The sequence below is a fragment of the Cavia porcellus genome, unplaced genomic scaffold (assembly GCF_034190915.1).
Source record: "Cavia porcellus strain 051 isolate PalLab524CR breed Dunkin Hartley unplaced genomic scaffold, mCavPor4.1 scaffold_15, whole genome shotgun sequence".
Classification (NCBI taxonomy): domain Eukaryota; kingdom Metazoa; phylum Chordata; class Mammalia; order Rodentia; family Caviidae; genus Cavia; species Cavia porcellus.
The window spans coordinates 65,927,473-65,940,199 of NW_026947498.1; the positions used below are offsets into that span (position 1 = coordinate 65,927,473).

The window sequence follows — 12,727 nt, forward strand, 5'->3', positions numbered from 1 at the left end:
TTGCACATTGGGAGGCTAAAACAGGAGGATTAAAAGTTAAAATACTACATGAACAGCTTAGCAAGATACTGTCCTCAAACAGAAAATACAAGAGGCTGGAATATATATAGTCACACATTATCTATGGGTTTGATACTCCGTGTCACTATATATAAAATGAAGGAAATAAAATCATCTGTTCATCTCAATTGTCACAGAAATTATACTGGACAAAACCTAGTTCCACTTTTATAATAAAAATAAAAAAGGCCTCAAAATAATGCTGGCAGTTGTACAACATAGTGAACTTAATGTTCCTGGACTGTACATTTAAAAATTACTAAAACAGCAAACTGTTACACACATTTTGCCAAATTTTTAAAAGATGTACCCACTGCAAAAAGAATAAAATTATTTATATTTGTACATGAAATGTTATAAATTTTCATACAATACTAATGAAAATAAAAATAAAATTAAGAATATAATTCCTTTTATAATATAATTTTCATGCAGAAATAGTTTATAATAAGTCTTAACTTCAAAAAAATATTAATATCTATATTAAGCCCTACTCTATCTCTTGGTTTTCTGAAAACACCTAAAAGGCCTTAGTAACTCACTTTAATAATCAATTTTAAATACTTATGATTATTCAGTAACTCACTTTGATAATCAATTTTAAATGCTTATGAACCAGGCATTGGGCTAAGTATTGAAAAAAAACAAAACTAAGATCTAACCATTCAACTAAGAATTTCAGTAGTAAATGAAAAAAAAAAACAAAAAAAAAAACAAAAAAAAAAAAACAGAAAAATACAAAGTAAATAGAGCTAGACTGCCTGGTCTCTAATCTGAGCCACACCACTTACTCTGAGGAGGAAAAGAGAAAATAAAAATATTAAAAGATCTATTTTAAGTATTCACATAGCTATATTTTTTTGCCTTTGTATAAGTGAGTCAATTTTTCTTCATCTTCTAAAAGTTCTCTTTCAAAATAAAAGTTAGCTCCCACAAGAAAATGCACAACCTTCATTTGAGGAAGGTCACAGACCTGCAGACTAAAGTTTAAGACACTGGTATAAATCACCTATGGGCAGATCATGTAACTTCTCTTTGTTAACCTTGCCATATGACACTGTGAAGATTAAATGCATATAATTAATGCCTAGTATAAAGTATCACGTAAGTTTCAGCTACCATCACTATTACAGTGTTACTATAGCTATTAATATTATAGTCTCTGCTTGTTCAATCATTACTAAGATATTGTTATTTTATTAGTAGACGTTCACAATATATGATGATTATGCTTTTTTGAGGGAACCAGCACATGTATATAATACAATAGCTTGACCATTTTGATCTCTTTACCACTTCCTCGGCCTCTCCCCTGGATTCCTTTTTCTCCATCTCTAAAAAGTTTCTCTTTTTGCTAGTATATACATATGTATTTCAATGTTAAGTTTCTAGTGAACTGCTTCTGGAGAAATCCACATTCTGTGCTAAATAGTATAGCATATTCCACAAACTCAGGAGGCAAACTTCTTAGGGTTGACTTTTAATCTTGCAATTCGGTAGCTTTCTGAATCTGTGGCAACTTATTCAAATGCTACTGTCTCAGCTTTTTCTTCCATTAAATGGCAAAAATAACTGTATCCATCTTTTACATAGGGGTGCTATGAAGTTTAATTGAGTTATTTAAGTAATGAAAAAAGACTCAGATCAGTAATGATGCATAGCAAGTACAGTATATATTTGCTATTATTAAACACAATTTTATGAAAGCAAATTAATGTTTACTAAGTGTCATTTCATTCATGCGATTTTTTTAACCCAACAAACTACCTATTACTGTTTATAATCATATCTGTTTTGCATGTCTTTATTTTACCTTGTCCCTTGCAAATAAAATTACGGAGCATTTGTTATCTTCACAGCACACGTATGGAATTTTGCATCCTTACATCCTTTTTGTTATTGGATACTAGGTATCACAGTGCCCCCAGAGGAAGGAAAGTGAAGGTCAGAATTATTTGTTCAATGAGCCACTGATTATATCCACTTGTAGATTTATTAGTAATGCTTCCACGCCTAGTTCCTAAACCAGTGATGGTGAACCTTTTAGAGCTGACAGTACACCTTTTAGAGCTTTCAATGATAACGAAGAGCCCACTGCAATAGGCATGCCATAAGTTTGCCACCACTGCCCTAGACATTTTCTGTTGATTGCTTATTTAAATTTATATAGCTTTCTCAGGTTCTATTTTAAAACTCTTATGAAGTTAAAGTTCAAAAAGGGAGGAATACTAGACCTTTGAATGCTAGGTTCCTCATCTGGCTTCCTCATCTGAATCTGATTTGGTGGGAAGTCCCCCAGCACAGTCCTTACCCCTTACTTAATGGTTACAGATAACTGACTTTTACATGATTACCTCAAAGAATGATTTTCTTGCCAGTGCTTATAGGTTCCCTATTTACCTTAAATATTTTTACAGATAGAGAAAAGTCATTAACAGATATTAACAAGAAAAGACAGTGAACCTGTTTAGAAAAAAAGAAACCTGCTTTCTATTATCTTATATATTTCAAAACTTATGCATTATGAAATTTCCAAAGAAAATAACAGACATCTTTTAGTTTTGGGTAGCTCAATTAAAAATTAAATAAAACAGAACAGAAGACGGTGGAAGAAGCAGGATACACTGCTAGAAATAATGATCTTTATCCAAAAAACCAAAGTTTTGAACCAGAGGAGGAGGGGGGGAAGAAAGGGAAGGTGATTAGAAGAAGCTGTAATATGTAACCATTCTTCAAGTTGTCTGTAAACTGCATGAATTACAAATATGTACTAATAAAATGCTTTTAAAAAGCAAAGTATTCTAAAACTATATAGATATACACAAGTTTAATACGTCCCCTAACCTTACAGCAACCAAAAAGACCATTTCTGTCTCCATTCTAACACCCACTGTTGAACTGTTAAGAAGATGAGTTTATCTCTAGAGTTTAGCTCTGACTCCCCAGCTTTAGATTTCTACTCGGATCTAAATGTCTATGAAATTCTTACAAATTCTTAAGATAGTTTATTTTTGAATGTAGTCATCCTATGTTTGGTAGGTATTTTTTGATCAGAAGTATTCTGTACACGCACACACACACACACACACACACACACATTTTATAAAATAGTATTAATTTGAGATGAGATCTGAGACATGCAAGTGGAGATACTTAGCAGACACTTATATGACTCAAATAGGGCAAGTCTTTAGGTAATCAGATATTGACAAGCTGGGGAAGACAGAGTGTGTAGCCATGTGAAATTTGGAGAGGGAAAAAACTAGACATTGTTTGAGGCCGAGACGTGAAAAACCAACAGTCTGATAGCACTGCCTTCTGTTCCTAGAATTTGCTGAGGGCTTAAGAGTAGTTATTTGTTTGAGAGGGCTACAAAGAAACCAGTGCCTTTGGATGAGATCCAGGTTTTGTCTAGGGTGAAAGAGGTAAAAAGAACTCTCCACTACACTAAGAGTCATCAGAAAGTTTATTTGGGTTACAGAGAACACAGGGGAGAGCTTGGGAAGGAGATCAGTGCTGAGAACATGAGCCTGAACGAGGCTATGAGAAGACAGGGGATAACTTCAGATCACTGTGAAGATGAGAAAAAACAAGAATTGTGTTTCAAGATTATAGAGATGAAGGGCTTGATTAGGTTTCTGAATAGATGACCTCAAATGTGTATGGAAAATTTAAAAATCCTTTTTTCTCTACAGCCTTGTTGATTTTTTTCCCTGTCATTGTCATTAGTCTTTCTCTAGCGCTTTACTCTCCTTTCTTTTCAGATACTGTCCTCCTTTCTTGGTTTCTGCTCATGTCACTCTAGGCTCTGGGCTTCTGTAGTTCTTCAAGCTGTCTCTTTCAAGTAATCTCTGTCATCCTCCTCCTCAATTTCTTTGCCCTCTGTAATTGTGTCTTGCCTCTCTCTGTCTCTTCTACCTGTGCTCTCCTCCCTTTCTCTACTCTGAGTCTCTGTGCCTCTTTTGTGATGTCTACCTCTCTTTTTTCGGACCTCTAATCCTGTCTAAATTTTTATAGATCCCTATTTAGTTTGCCTCTTCCTCATTCTTTCTTGGCGATGCTTCCTCTCTGGGTCTTTATTACTCTTCTTTTGCGAAAATTTTTAAAAATAAAAATTTCTTCAATGTTAGTTACTATATTGACCTTTGATTTTGATTTTCTACACATTAAGATGTGTAGAAACACGTCTTATGTGTCCATGCTCACATAGGTACAGACATAATAAACTACAGCATTACTAAACTTTTCCCTGTTGCCTCATAATATGTAGTTATGTAATACTTTGTTTTACTCCACAAAATCCTAACCTGTTCTCCTGTTGTTGTTCTTCATTGTAGAATTGTAGCTAAACTACCATTATCATTTTTTTTTTTTTATCTGTAAGCACTTTTCAGCTCTGATGGAGGTAGAATAGGACTGCTGTAATATCAGGCAAATATTTTCATTAATCATAGCTAGGCTGAATGCTATGTTGTCTGTTTGGATGATCTTTTTACTGTACCTATTAAAGATTTCCTCCAGAAATAAGAGAAACTGGACTATTCACATTAGCAAGCAAAAAAATGAAATATTTAGGAATTACTCTTACGAAAGAAGTGAAAGACTTATACAGTGAAAATTATAATACACTGAAAAAGGAAATTGAAGATGATCTCAGAAAATGGAAAGACATCCCTTGCTCATGGATAGGAAGAACAAACATTGTGAAGATGGCCATTCTTCCAAAACTGTTATACAGATTCCATGCAATCCCAATAGAAATACCATCAACATACCTTATAGATCTAGAGAAATCACTCCTAAATTTCATCTGGAACCAGAAGAGACCTAGAATCGCAAAGGCAATTCTAAGCAGCAAAGACAAAGCAGGAGGCATCACAATCCCTGACTTGAAATTATACTACAAAGCAACAGTAGTAAAATCAACATGGTATTGGAATCAAAACAAAACCGAAGATCAATGGAATAGATTAGAAGATACAACCACAACTACAAACACACTCAACCACCTTATCTTTGATAAAGGAGCCAAGCAGGTTCATTGGAAGAACGACAGGTCTTTAATAAATGGTGCTGGAAAAACTGGCTCTCCATTTGCCGAAAACTAAAGCTAGACCCATGTCTATCACCATGTACTAAATTAAAATCTAAATGGGTCAAAGATCTGAATATTAAAACAGAAACACTAAATCTATTGGAAGACAAATTGGGTAGAAACCTTGGAGACATAGGAGTAGGTAAAGAATTCATGAACAGGACTCAAACCGCACAGGAAATACTTCCCAGAATCAATAACTGGGACTACTTCTTATTAAAAAGTTTCTGCAGGTCAAAAGAAATCTCCAGCATAGTGAAAAGAAAACCCACAAACTGGGAAAAGATTTTAGTGAACTCTCTCTCAGACAAGGGACTCTTGTCTAAAACATATAAAGAATTAAAAAAAACTCAGGACCTCCAAAATTCAAAGATCCAATCCAAAAATGGGCATCTGAGATGAATACGCAATTCTCAGATGAAGAAATGCAAATGGCAAATAAATACATGAAAAAATGCTCATCATCATTGGTCATTAGAGAAATGCAAATTAAAACCACATTGAGATACCATCTCACTCCTGAAAGAATGGCCAGGATCAAGAAAACCAACAACAACAAATGCTGGAGAGGCTGTGGGGAAAAAAGAACTCTCCTGTACTGTTGGTGGGAGTGTAGACTGGTACAGCCTTTGTGGAGATCTGTCTGGAGATTTCTCAAAAAGTTGGGATTGGAAATCCCATTTATTCCAGCTATTCCACTTCTAGGCATATTCCCAGAAGAACTGAAAGCATCATACCACAGAGATATATGTGCACCTATGTTTATAGCAGCACAATTTGTAATCACCAGATCTTGGAAACAACCCAAGTGTCCATCCACTGAGGAATGGATAAAAAAGTTGTGGTATTTCTATACAATGGAGTATTATTCAGCTATAAAGAAGGATCACATTGAGATATTTATCAATAAATGGGCACAGCTTGAGACCATACTCATAAGTGAAATAAACCAATCTCCCATGTGTGAATACCGAATAGTTTCCCTAATGTAAGTAATGATTCAAATATATAAAAATATGTGGTAATCATGATTCCCCATTATGTGGCCTTGAAGCCTTATAAAGTTTTCACTTATTAATTGGAAAGGCTTTATTCTGGGCTTCTTGATATGGAAATATTTGAAGCTATAGTATATGAAGTTTTATTCAAATATTTCAAGGAAAAAGACAGACACTATGGTAACTACTATTAAGTCAGATTATTTGGTGATGAAGCACTAGGTTGCTGAAACAGTCATGCTTTGACCTGTATTGTTATATTGTTATGTCCTGTTTTATCTCAATCTCTCCCTTATTCTTTAAAAAAATTATTTAGTTATTTCTTGTTTGTTTTAATTAAGGGGAAAAATTTTAAAAATTAGCAGGATATATAATAGCAACTTTTTTTGATTTCCTATTAACTTGTTTTGAAGTCCTGTAATACTCCCACGATCTTGTTTTGACTGATTAGACTCTGTTCCATTCTGTATGATAGTATCAAGTTTGAGGGTAAAAGTTGTGGTATTTCTATACAATGGAGTATTATTCAGCTATAAAGAAGGATCACATTGACATATTTATCAATAAATGGGCGCAGCTTGAGACCATACTCATAAGTGAAATAAACCAATCTCTCATGTGTGAATACCGAATAGTTTCCCTAATGTAAGTAATGATTCAAATATATAAAAATATGTGGTAATCATGATTCCCTATTATGTGGCCTTGAGGCCTTATAACGTTTTCACTCATTAATTAGAAAGGCTTTATTCTGGGCTTCTTGATATGGAAATATTTGAAGCTATAGTATATGAAGTTTTATCCAAATATTTCAAGGAAAAAGACAGACACTATGGTAACTACTATTAAGTCGGGTTATTTGGTGGTGAAGTACTAGGTTGCTGAAACAGTCATGCTTTGACATATAATAGTAACTCTTTTTGATTTCCTATTAACTTGTTTTGAAGTCCTGTAATACTCCCACGATCTTGTTTTGACTGATTAGACTCTGTTCCATTCTGTATGATAGTATCAAGTTTGAGGGTATGGGCAACTACTTTGAAGGCAATAAGATTCACTAAGATGCCCATTCTGGTTTGACTGTTGTCTCCTTTGGAAGTCCTGTAATGTTTACACTGCCTAAGTTTTATTGGTCTTGTTCTCTACTGTTTTGTCCAACTTTATAATATCTAATGAGATAGACAATTCTTTTTAAGGAAACAAGAGACAACGTTGATAACCATTGTTGATAACCTTGTACTCTGTTCTACACCATGTGCTATGTCTATCCTTGGTTTTGACTGACAGCTTTGTTTTGCCATATTTGACTGTATTCTCTCCCCCCCCAAAAAAGTAATAAGAACTAAGGAGTAATAAAATCCAAAATGTGTAAATTTTGTTGTAAAAAAGAGAGGGGAAAAAAAGAGCTCTAACGGATATAACAGCAAGTGTGTTTAGGGGTGTTAAATAGCTGACTATATTAATGTTTTTGGATCATTGAACACAGCTGTTTGCAGTCTCCCTGATTGAATGTCCACTTTGTATTCTTTGATACTGTGATTTGAGCAACTATTTTCAAGATGATAATATGTAATCTATTAACATGTGATTTCTTACTGTTGTTTTTTTTTTTTTTTTGTAGTTCTGTATTACGTGTACCCTTACACCGCTTTGTTTTGTTTTGTGTTTTTCTCTTTTTCCTCTTAAATAAAATTAAAAAAAAAAAAAAAAAGATTTCCTCTTTACAACTAGGGTTTTCGTTTGTGACCAGGGAAAATGATAGCTGGTTTAACTAGTAGAAGAACAAATTAAATCAGGGTAAAAAAAATGGAGTTGGGAACTACTGTATGTCACTCTTTTTTTTTTTTTTTATCAGTACCGAGGATCGAACTCACGACCGCCTGCTTGCAAGGCAGGTGCTTATGCTGCTGAGCTAAATCCTCAGCCCCCCTGTATGTCACTTTTATCTGAGCATCTTATAGGCAGTAGGCTCCAGATTACTCAATCAACTCTAGTACCTCGGACTTAGTCCAAAATAAGTAATTTTCCTTCTAGAACTTGCTTGTCTGTCTGCCTCTGTTACTGTTTTCAAAAAGTTTTTTGAGTGTTTTGGAAGGTTTAGATTTAGAATTTTGTGTATTTCAGTTATTTTGTAGAATACTGATTTTTCCATATTTTATTATTTGGCAGAGCAGGGATGTAAGATCAGCAGATGTTCCTAAATTGTAGCTCACTAATTGTAGTTCATTAGGATTTTGAAGGGGATAGTATAAAAATCATATTTATGCCTTTACTGGCTCTTTTTATTTAAATCCATTAATAATTTTCTTTAAGAAAAAAATTTTAAGTAACCTTTTAAGTAAAAATATTTTGTGGTTCATCCATCATAAATTGCTTAGTAAAAGCTCTCTCTTCTACTTGTATAAGAAATTTTAAATAGCAAGGATGGCAAACTGAATTTACTCCTTATACAAACACTGTTCTTTTGACAGTTACCTGTATGAAAGAGTGTATGGAGACTGGGAAGATTGTATCATTTCTTCTGAGGCCCAGTGGAAGAATACTATGCTTCATTATGCATGTTTTCCAAATAGAAAAGCAACTGACCAACAAGTGTCAATAAAGGACCAATTTGCTCACTGTAGCTGTTAAAACATACTGGCTAAACCACGCAAGTATATACACCATAATTAGATATGTAAGCATGGACATTAGCATCTTGCTTAACCAAACAGATATCCTCCAATGTTACATGAATTGTTGTGGGGGACAGATTCTTTAGAAAATCTAAATAAAGTTCAATAAAATGATTAAAGACTATTACACTAGAAAATTTATGTGGAGTGAAAAAGGACTGGGCTAGAAACCAAGAGGTGTTATAGATCCAAAAATATTAGATATTATCTGCATGAAATCTGAAATCCAATACACGAAGTAAATTTTTGAAGGTCGTATTAATTTTACCAAAAGCAACCAAGTAATTTGCCTTGTTCCTTCACCCCAAATCAAGAAAGAAAGCAAGAACACCCCCCCCCCACACACACCACTGAAACTGGAAGAAGAGATAATGAGGGCTTGAAAGAGATACAGCAGACCACAGACAGGCACAAGGAGCTGCCTGTTTTCTTTCCTCTAGCTCCAGAAGTACATCAGGAGTTCATGCTTGTGAAGAGAAAATAGAAGGAAAAAAGATGATGTGTGGGGATCCGCAGTGTGAAGACTCTGCTATCCTTTACTTTCACAAAATTAAATGTGATCCGCAAACTAATAACCACCTATAACAAGCTCTGTAATACTTCAACTGTTTCACTGGCAAGACACCAATTTGCTTTCCTATGAAGCAAGTTTAATCCCATTCTAGTCCTACACAAGTCTTCATCTTTCCTTTTCCCTATTAGTCAACTTCAAATGATGTGAAACGTTCTTCTCTCCAATAAGCAAATGAACTTTCAGAGGGTTCCACAAGCACACAGGATAAAAAGAACTGTTACATAAATTTGCTTGAGAACCAAAGAGATGTTTCAAAAAAAGAAAATTCTCAGAAGCTCACTCCTTATCTCCTCCTTAAGGATTTCCTGGCATAAAAGCTATTCAGTAACTATACTGGGGCTTGTGGTATGAATTCTTCCATTTGATTAGCAGAACTGTCTTGTTGCAGGAAAGGAAAGGGGGTTATTTCCAGAAGAATAACAAGCCATCACAATATTCAGTACACATTTTCTGTCAAACCTACCTTCTCACCACTGGAGTAGAAGAAGTAACGTAATCGGACTATGTTACAGTGATCTAGCTTTCTCATGATCTGGAGCTCTCGGTTCTGAAAAGGAAGCACAGGAAAATATTTTTTAAGGATAATAGCTATTAATCATAATGGCCAAGAGGACTGTAGAATAATATTAAATACTATAAACAGCAGGATATGGGCATGCTATATAAAAGTATGATTTATAGACTAGTTTTGATCTGCATAACTGTTTCTAGTCATGAACTGTATGTTTCTGTGCAGCAGTAGGATAAATACAGAAATTAAGAATATTTAGAATCTTTAATACCAATTTAACAAAAGTTTTAAACTTGACTATAAAGATCTGTAAATCACAAAAACATTTTTTCTGTTACGAAGTTTTAAAATTAGCCTCATTCTTTTTGAAAATAAAACACTAAATACTAGATAACTGCTCAGCACAATATTATTTAGCAGCATAAAATTTCACTTATAGATGTATTTTTTCATGTATTTGTTCCAATAATATTTTAGGCTGTCAGAAATCTCAAAATATCATCTAGTGACCAAAACCCATGTTTTTAGTTGATATAATGATTCAAAGAGCTATAAAACATGAAGTATATACCTAGGATTTAGGAAAAAAAAAAAGTGTTATGGTTAGAACTAAGAGCCCCCAGCCTGCCCGGCCATGAGAATGCATGAGTCCAGGTATTTCAGAGTAAGGTGGCCTCCAGTTTTTAGATTACGGAGCAGAAGTAAGCGACTGTTCCTTTAAACTTACCTTCAGAGATAGGACTATGTATACAGAAGTATTTTAAACTGTTTTACAAAACATCAATTATTTGTTATAAAATGCGTAACTGAAGCAAAACCAGAATTACAGATACAGTCTGACTGCTTACAGATACAGTCTGACTGCTTTAATAGACATTGACTGATATCAAGACTCAAGTTTTGATTGGAAAGGAGAACAGAGAAAACACTACCAATTTCAAAACTGTCAAATTCCATTCCACTCCAAATTGAAGCTATTTCTGGAAGTATTTCTGTACTTTACTAATTCACATTTTGGTAGCTAATCTGGCAAGAAAGCTGCCAAAAAACCAAGACTCATCCCTCTAATGATATATAACTAATAAAGTTGATTGCTTTTCACATACAAAAATTATGTTAAATTGAACAATTTTTTTCAGACTCATTAGCCATGGTGACAGAGAGCTATTAAACTGCTAGAGAACAGAGGTAGTAGAAGACTGCATACCCCCTTTAGTCAAAAGATGCCCAAGAGGACCTAAATATTCAAGTACCCTTAATCTTTTGTTTATATATTCTACTCATTTAGAAAAAAAAATACTTAAATTCCTCATTTTAAAATGTCTAGGCCAGCAGATGCTATCATGCCCCTATACCACTCAACTCAGGAAGATAGTTTTACCAAGATTACTATGAAAATTAGAAATTATGCTTTCACAGGGGCTACCATCATTTACAACAGAAAGCAAAAAGTAAAATTTATGGCCAGCTGTACTGGCAGTAAAAATAGCAAATCTGACTCGGAAACCAAAGTGCAATATTTCTGCTGTTACCAAGCTGCAGTCCAGCTTGGGAAAAATGACAGAGAGGCAGGACATCCACAAAATTAAGAAGGATATCCTAGAAAAAAGGGGAAAATAAGGGCAAAGTAAACTTCCCACCCATCCCTGGCTGGCAGACAGGCTATGTACACATGCAGTTGAAACTTTAGAATCCCACAGAGAATATAAAAGCAGGGCCTACTTGAAAGCTCTCTGAATTTTGATATATCTTCTAACTCACATATAGAATAATCATTAAAAATGATGAAAACCTTAACCAAGAACTGTGTAGCCACTAACGCAGTAATGGTGAACCTGTTGTCACATGTGCCATAGACAATTGTGTATTATCACTGAGGCTCTATAAGGTTCACCATCACTGCACTAAGATGTGCGCATTGAAAGTCACAATGAGCCACGCTAAGAAATGAAACAACCAAACATTTAACACAGAATTCAAGAGCTTCTAACTGTTGTGGAGAAAGAATTTACAGATTACAACTAAACAACTCACAAAAACAATAAAATAGGCTAATGCAACTGTTTTGAGAAGACTTTTAAAAATCATAATCTAAATGACATTATGTAAAATGTTATACCAAATAATTTATGAAACATAAAAGTTGACCAATATATAAAAGTGAGAAAAAATGTAATAAACAGATATTGACTGGGTGAATTATAGCTATTGGTCCTTATAAAAGAATACAGAGTACCAAGCATTTTTAGCTCAAAGAATTAAAAGTGCAACATTTAAAATTAAAATATGATAACAATGACTCAAAAATAGGAAACATTAATGAAGAATTGTTAAGCCTTTTCTTTTTATGATGCTCAGGACTGAAACCAGGGCCATTGTTTGCACTGAGTTACATTCCTGACCCCTTTTTTAAATTTGTATTTTAATAAGTTAAATTATCATTATTCACAGATGACATGATATTCTATATAGAAGACCCCAAAAACTCCAACAGACTTCTAGACTTAATAAGCAAATTCAGCAGCACAGCTGGGTACAAAGTCAGTACTCAAAAGTCAATAGCATTCCTGTACACAAACAACAAACTCACTAAGAGAGAAATAAGGGAAACCACACCCTTCATAATAACATCCAAAAAAAAGAAATACTTAAGGAATCAATCTAACAAGGTAAAAAATTTATACACTGAAAATTGCAGTACTCTGAGAACTGAAATTGAAGAGGAATTCAGAAAATGGAAAGATATCCTTTGCTCATAGACAGAACTAACACTAAAAATGGCCATACTTTCAAAACTGTTATACAGATTTAATG

General features: G+C 34.0%; 1 protein-coding gene across 2 annotated transcripts in view; it reads right to left on the reverse strand.

The window, feature by feature from the left end:
* Window positions 1–12,727, reverse strand: part of Gsk3b (glycogen synthase kinase 3 beta) — a 185,246-nt gene that overhangs the window by 82,954 nt on the left and 89,565 nt on the right. For both annotated transcript variants that reach the window (XM_063225026.1, XM_063225024.1), the window contains exon 3: window positions 9,866–9,949. In XM_063225026.1, the coding sequence (XP_063081096.1) occupies window positions 9,866–9,949 (84 nt within the window). The remainder of the gene's footprint in view (window positions 1–9,865; window positions 9,950–12,727) is intronic.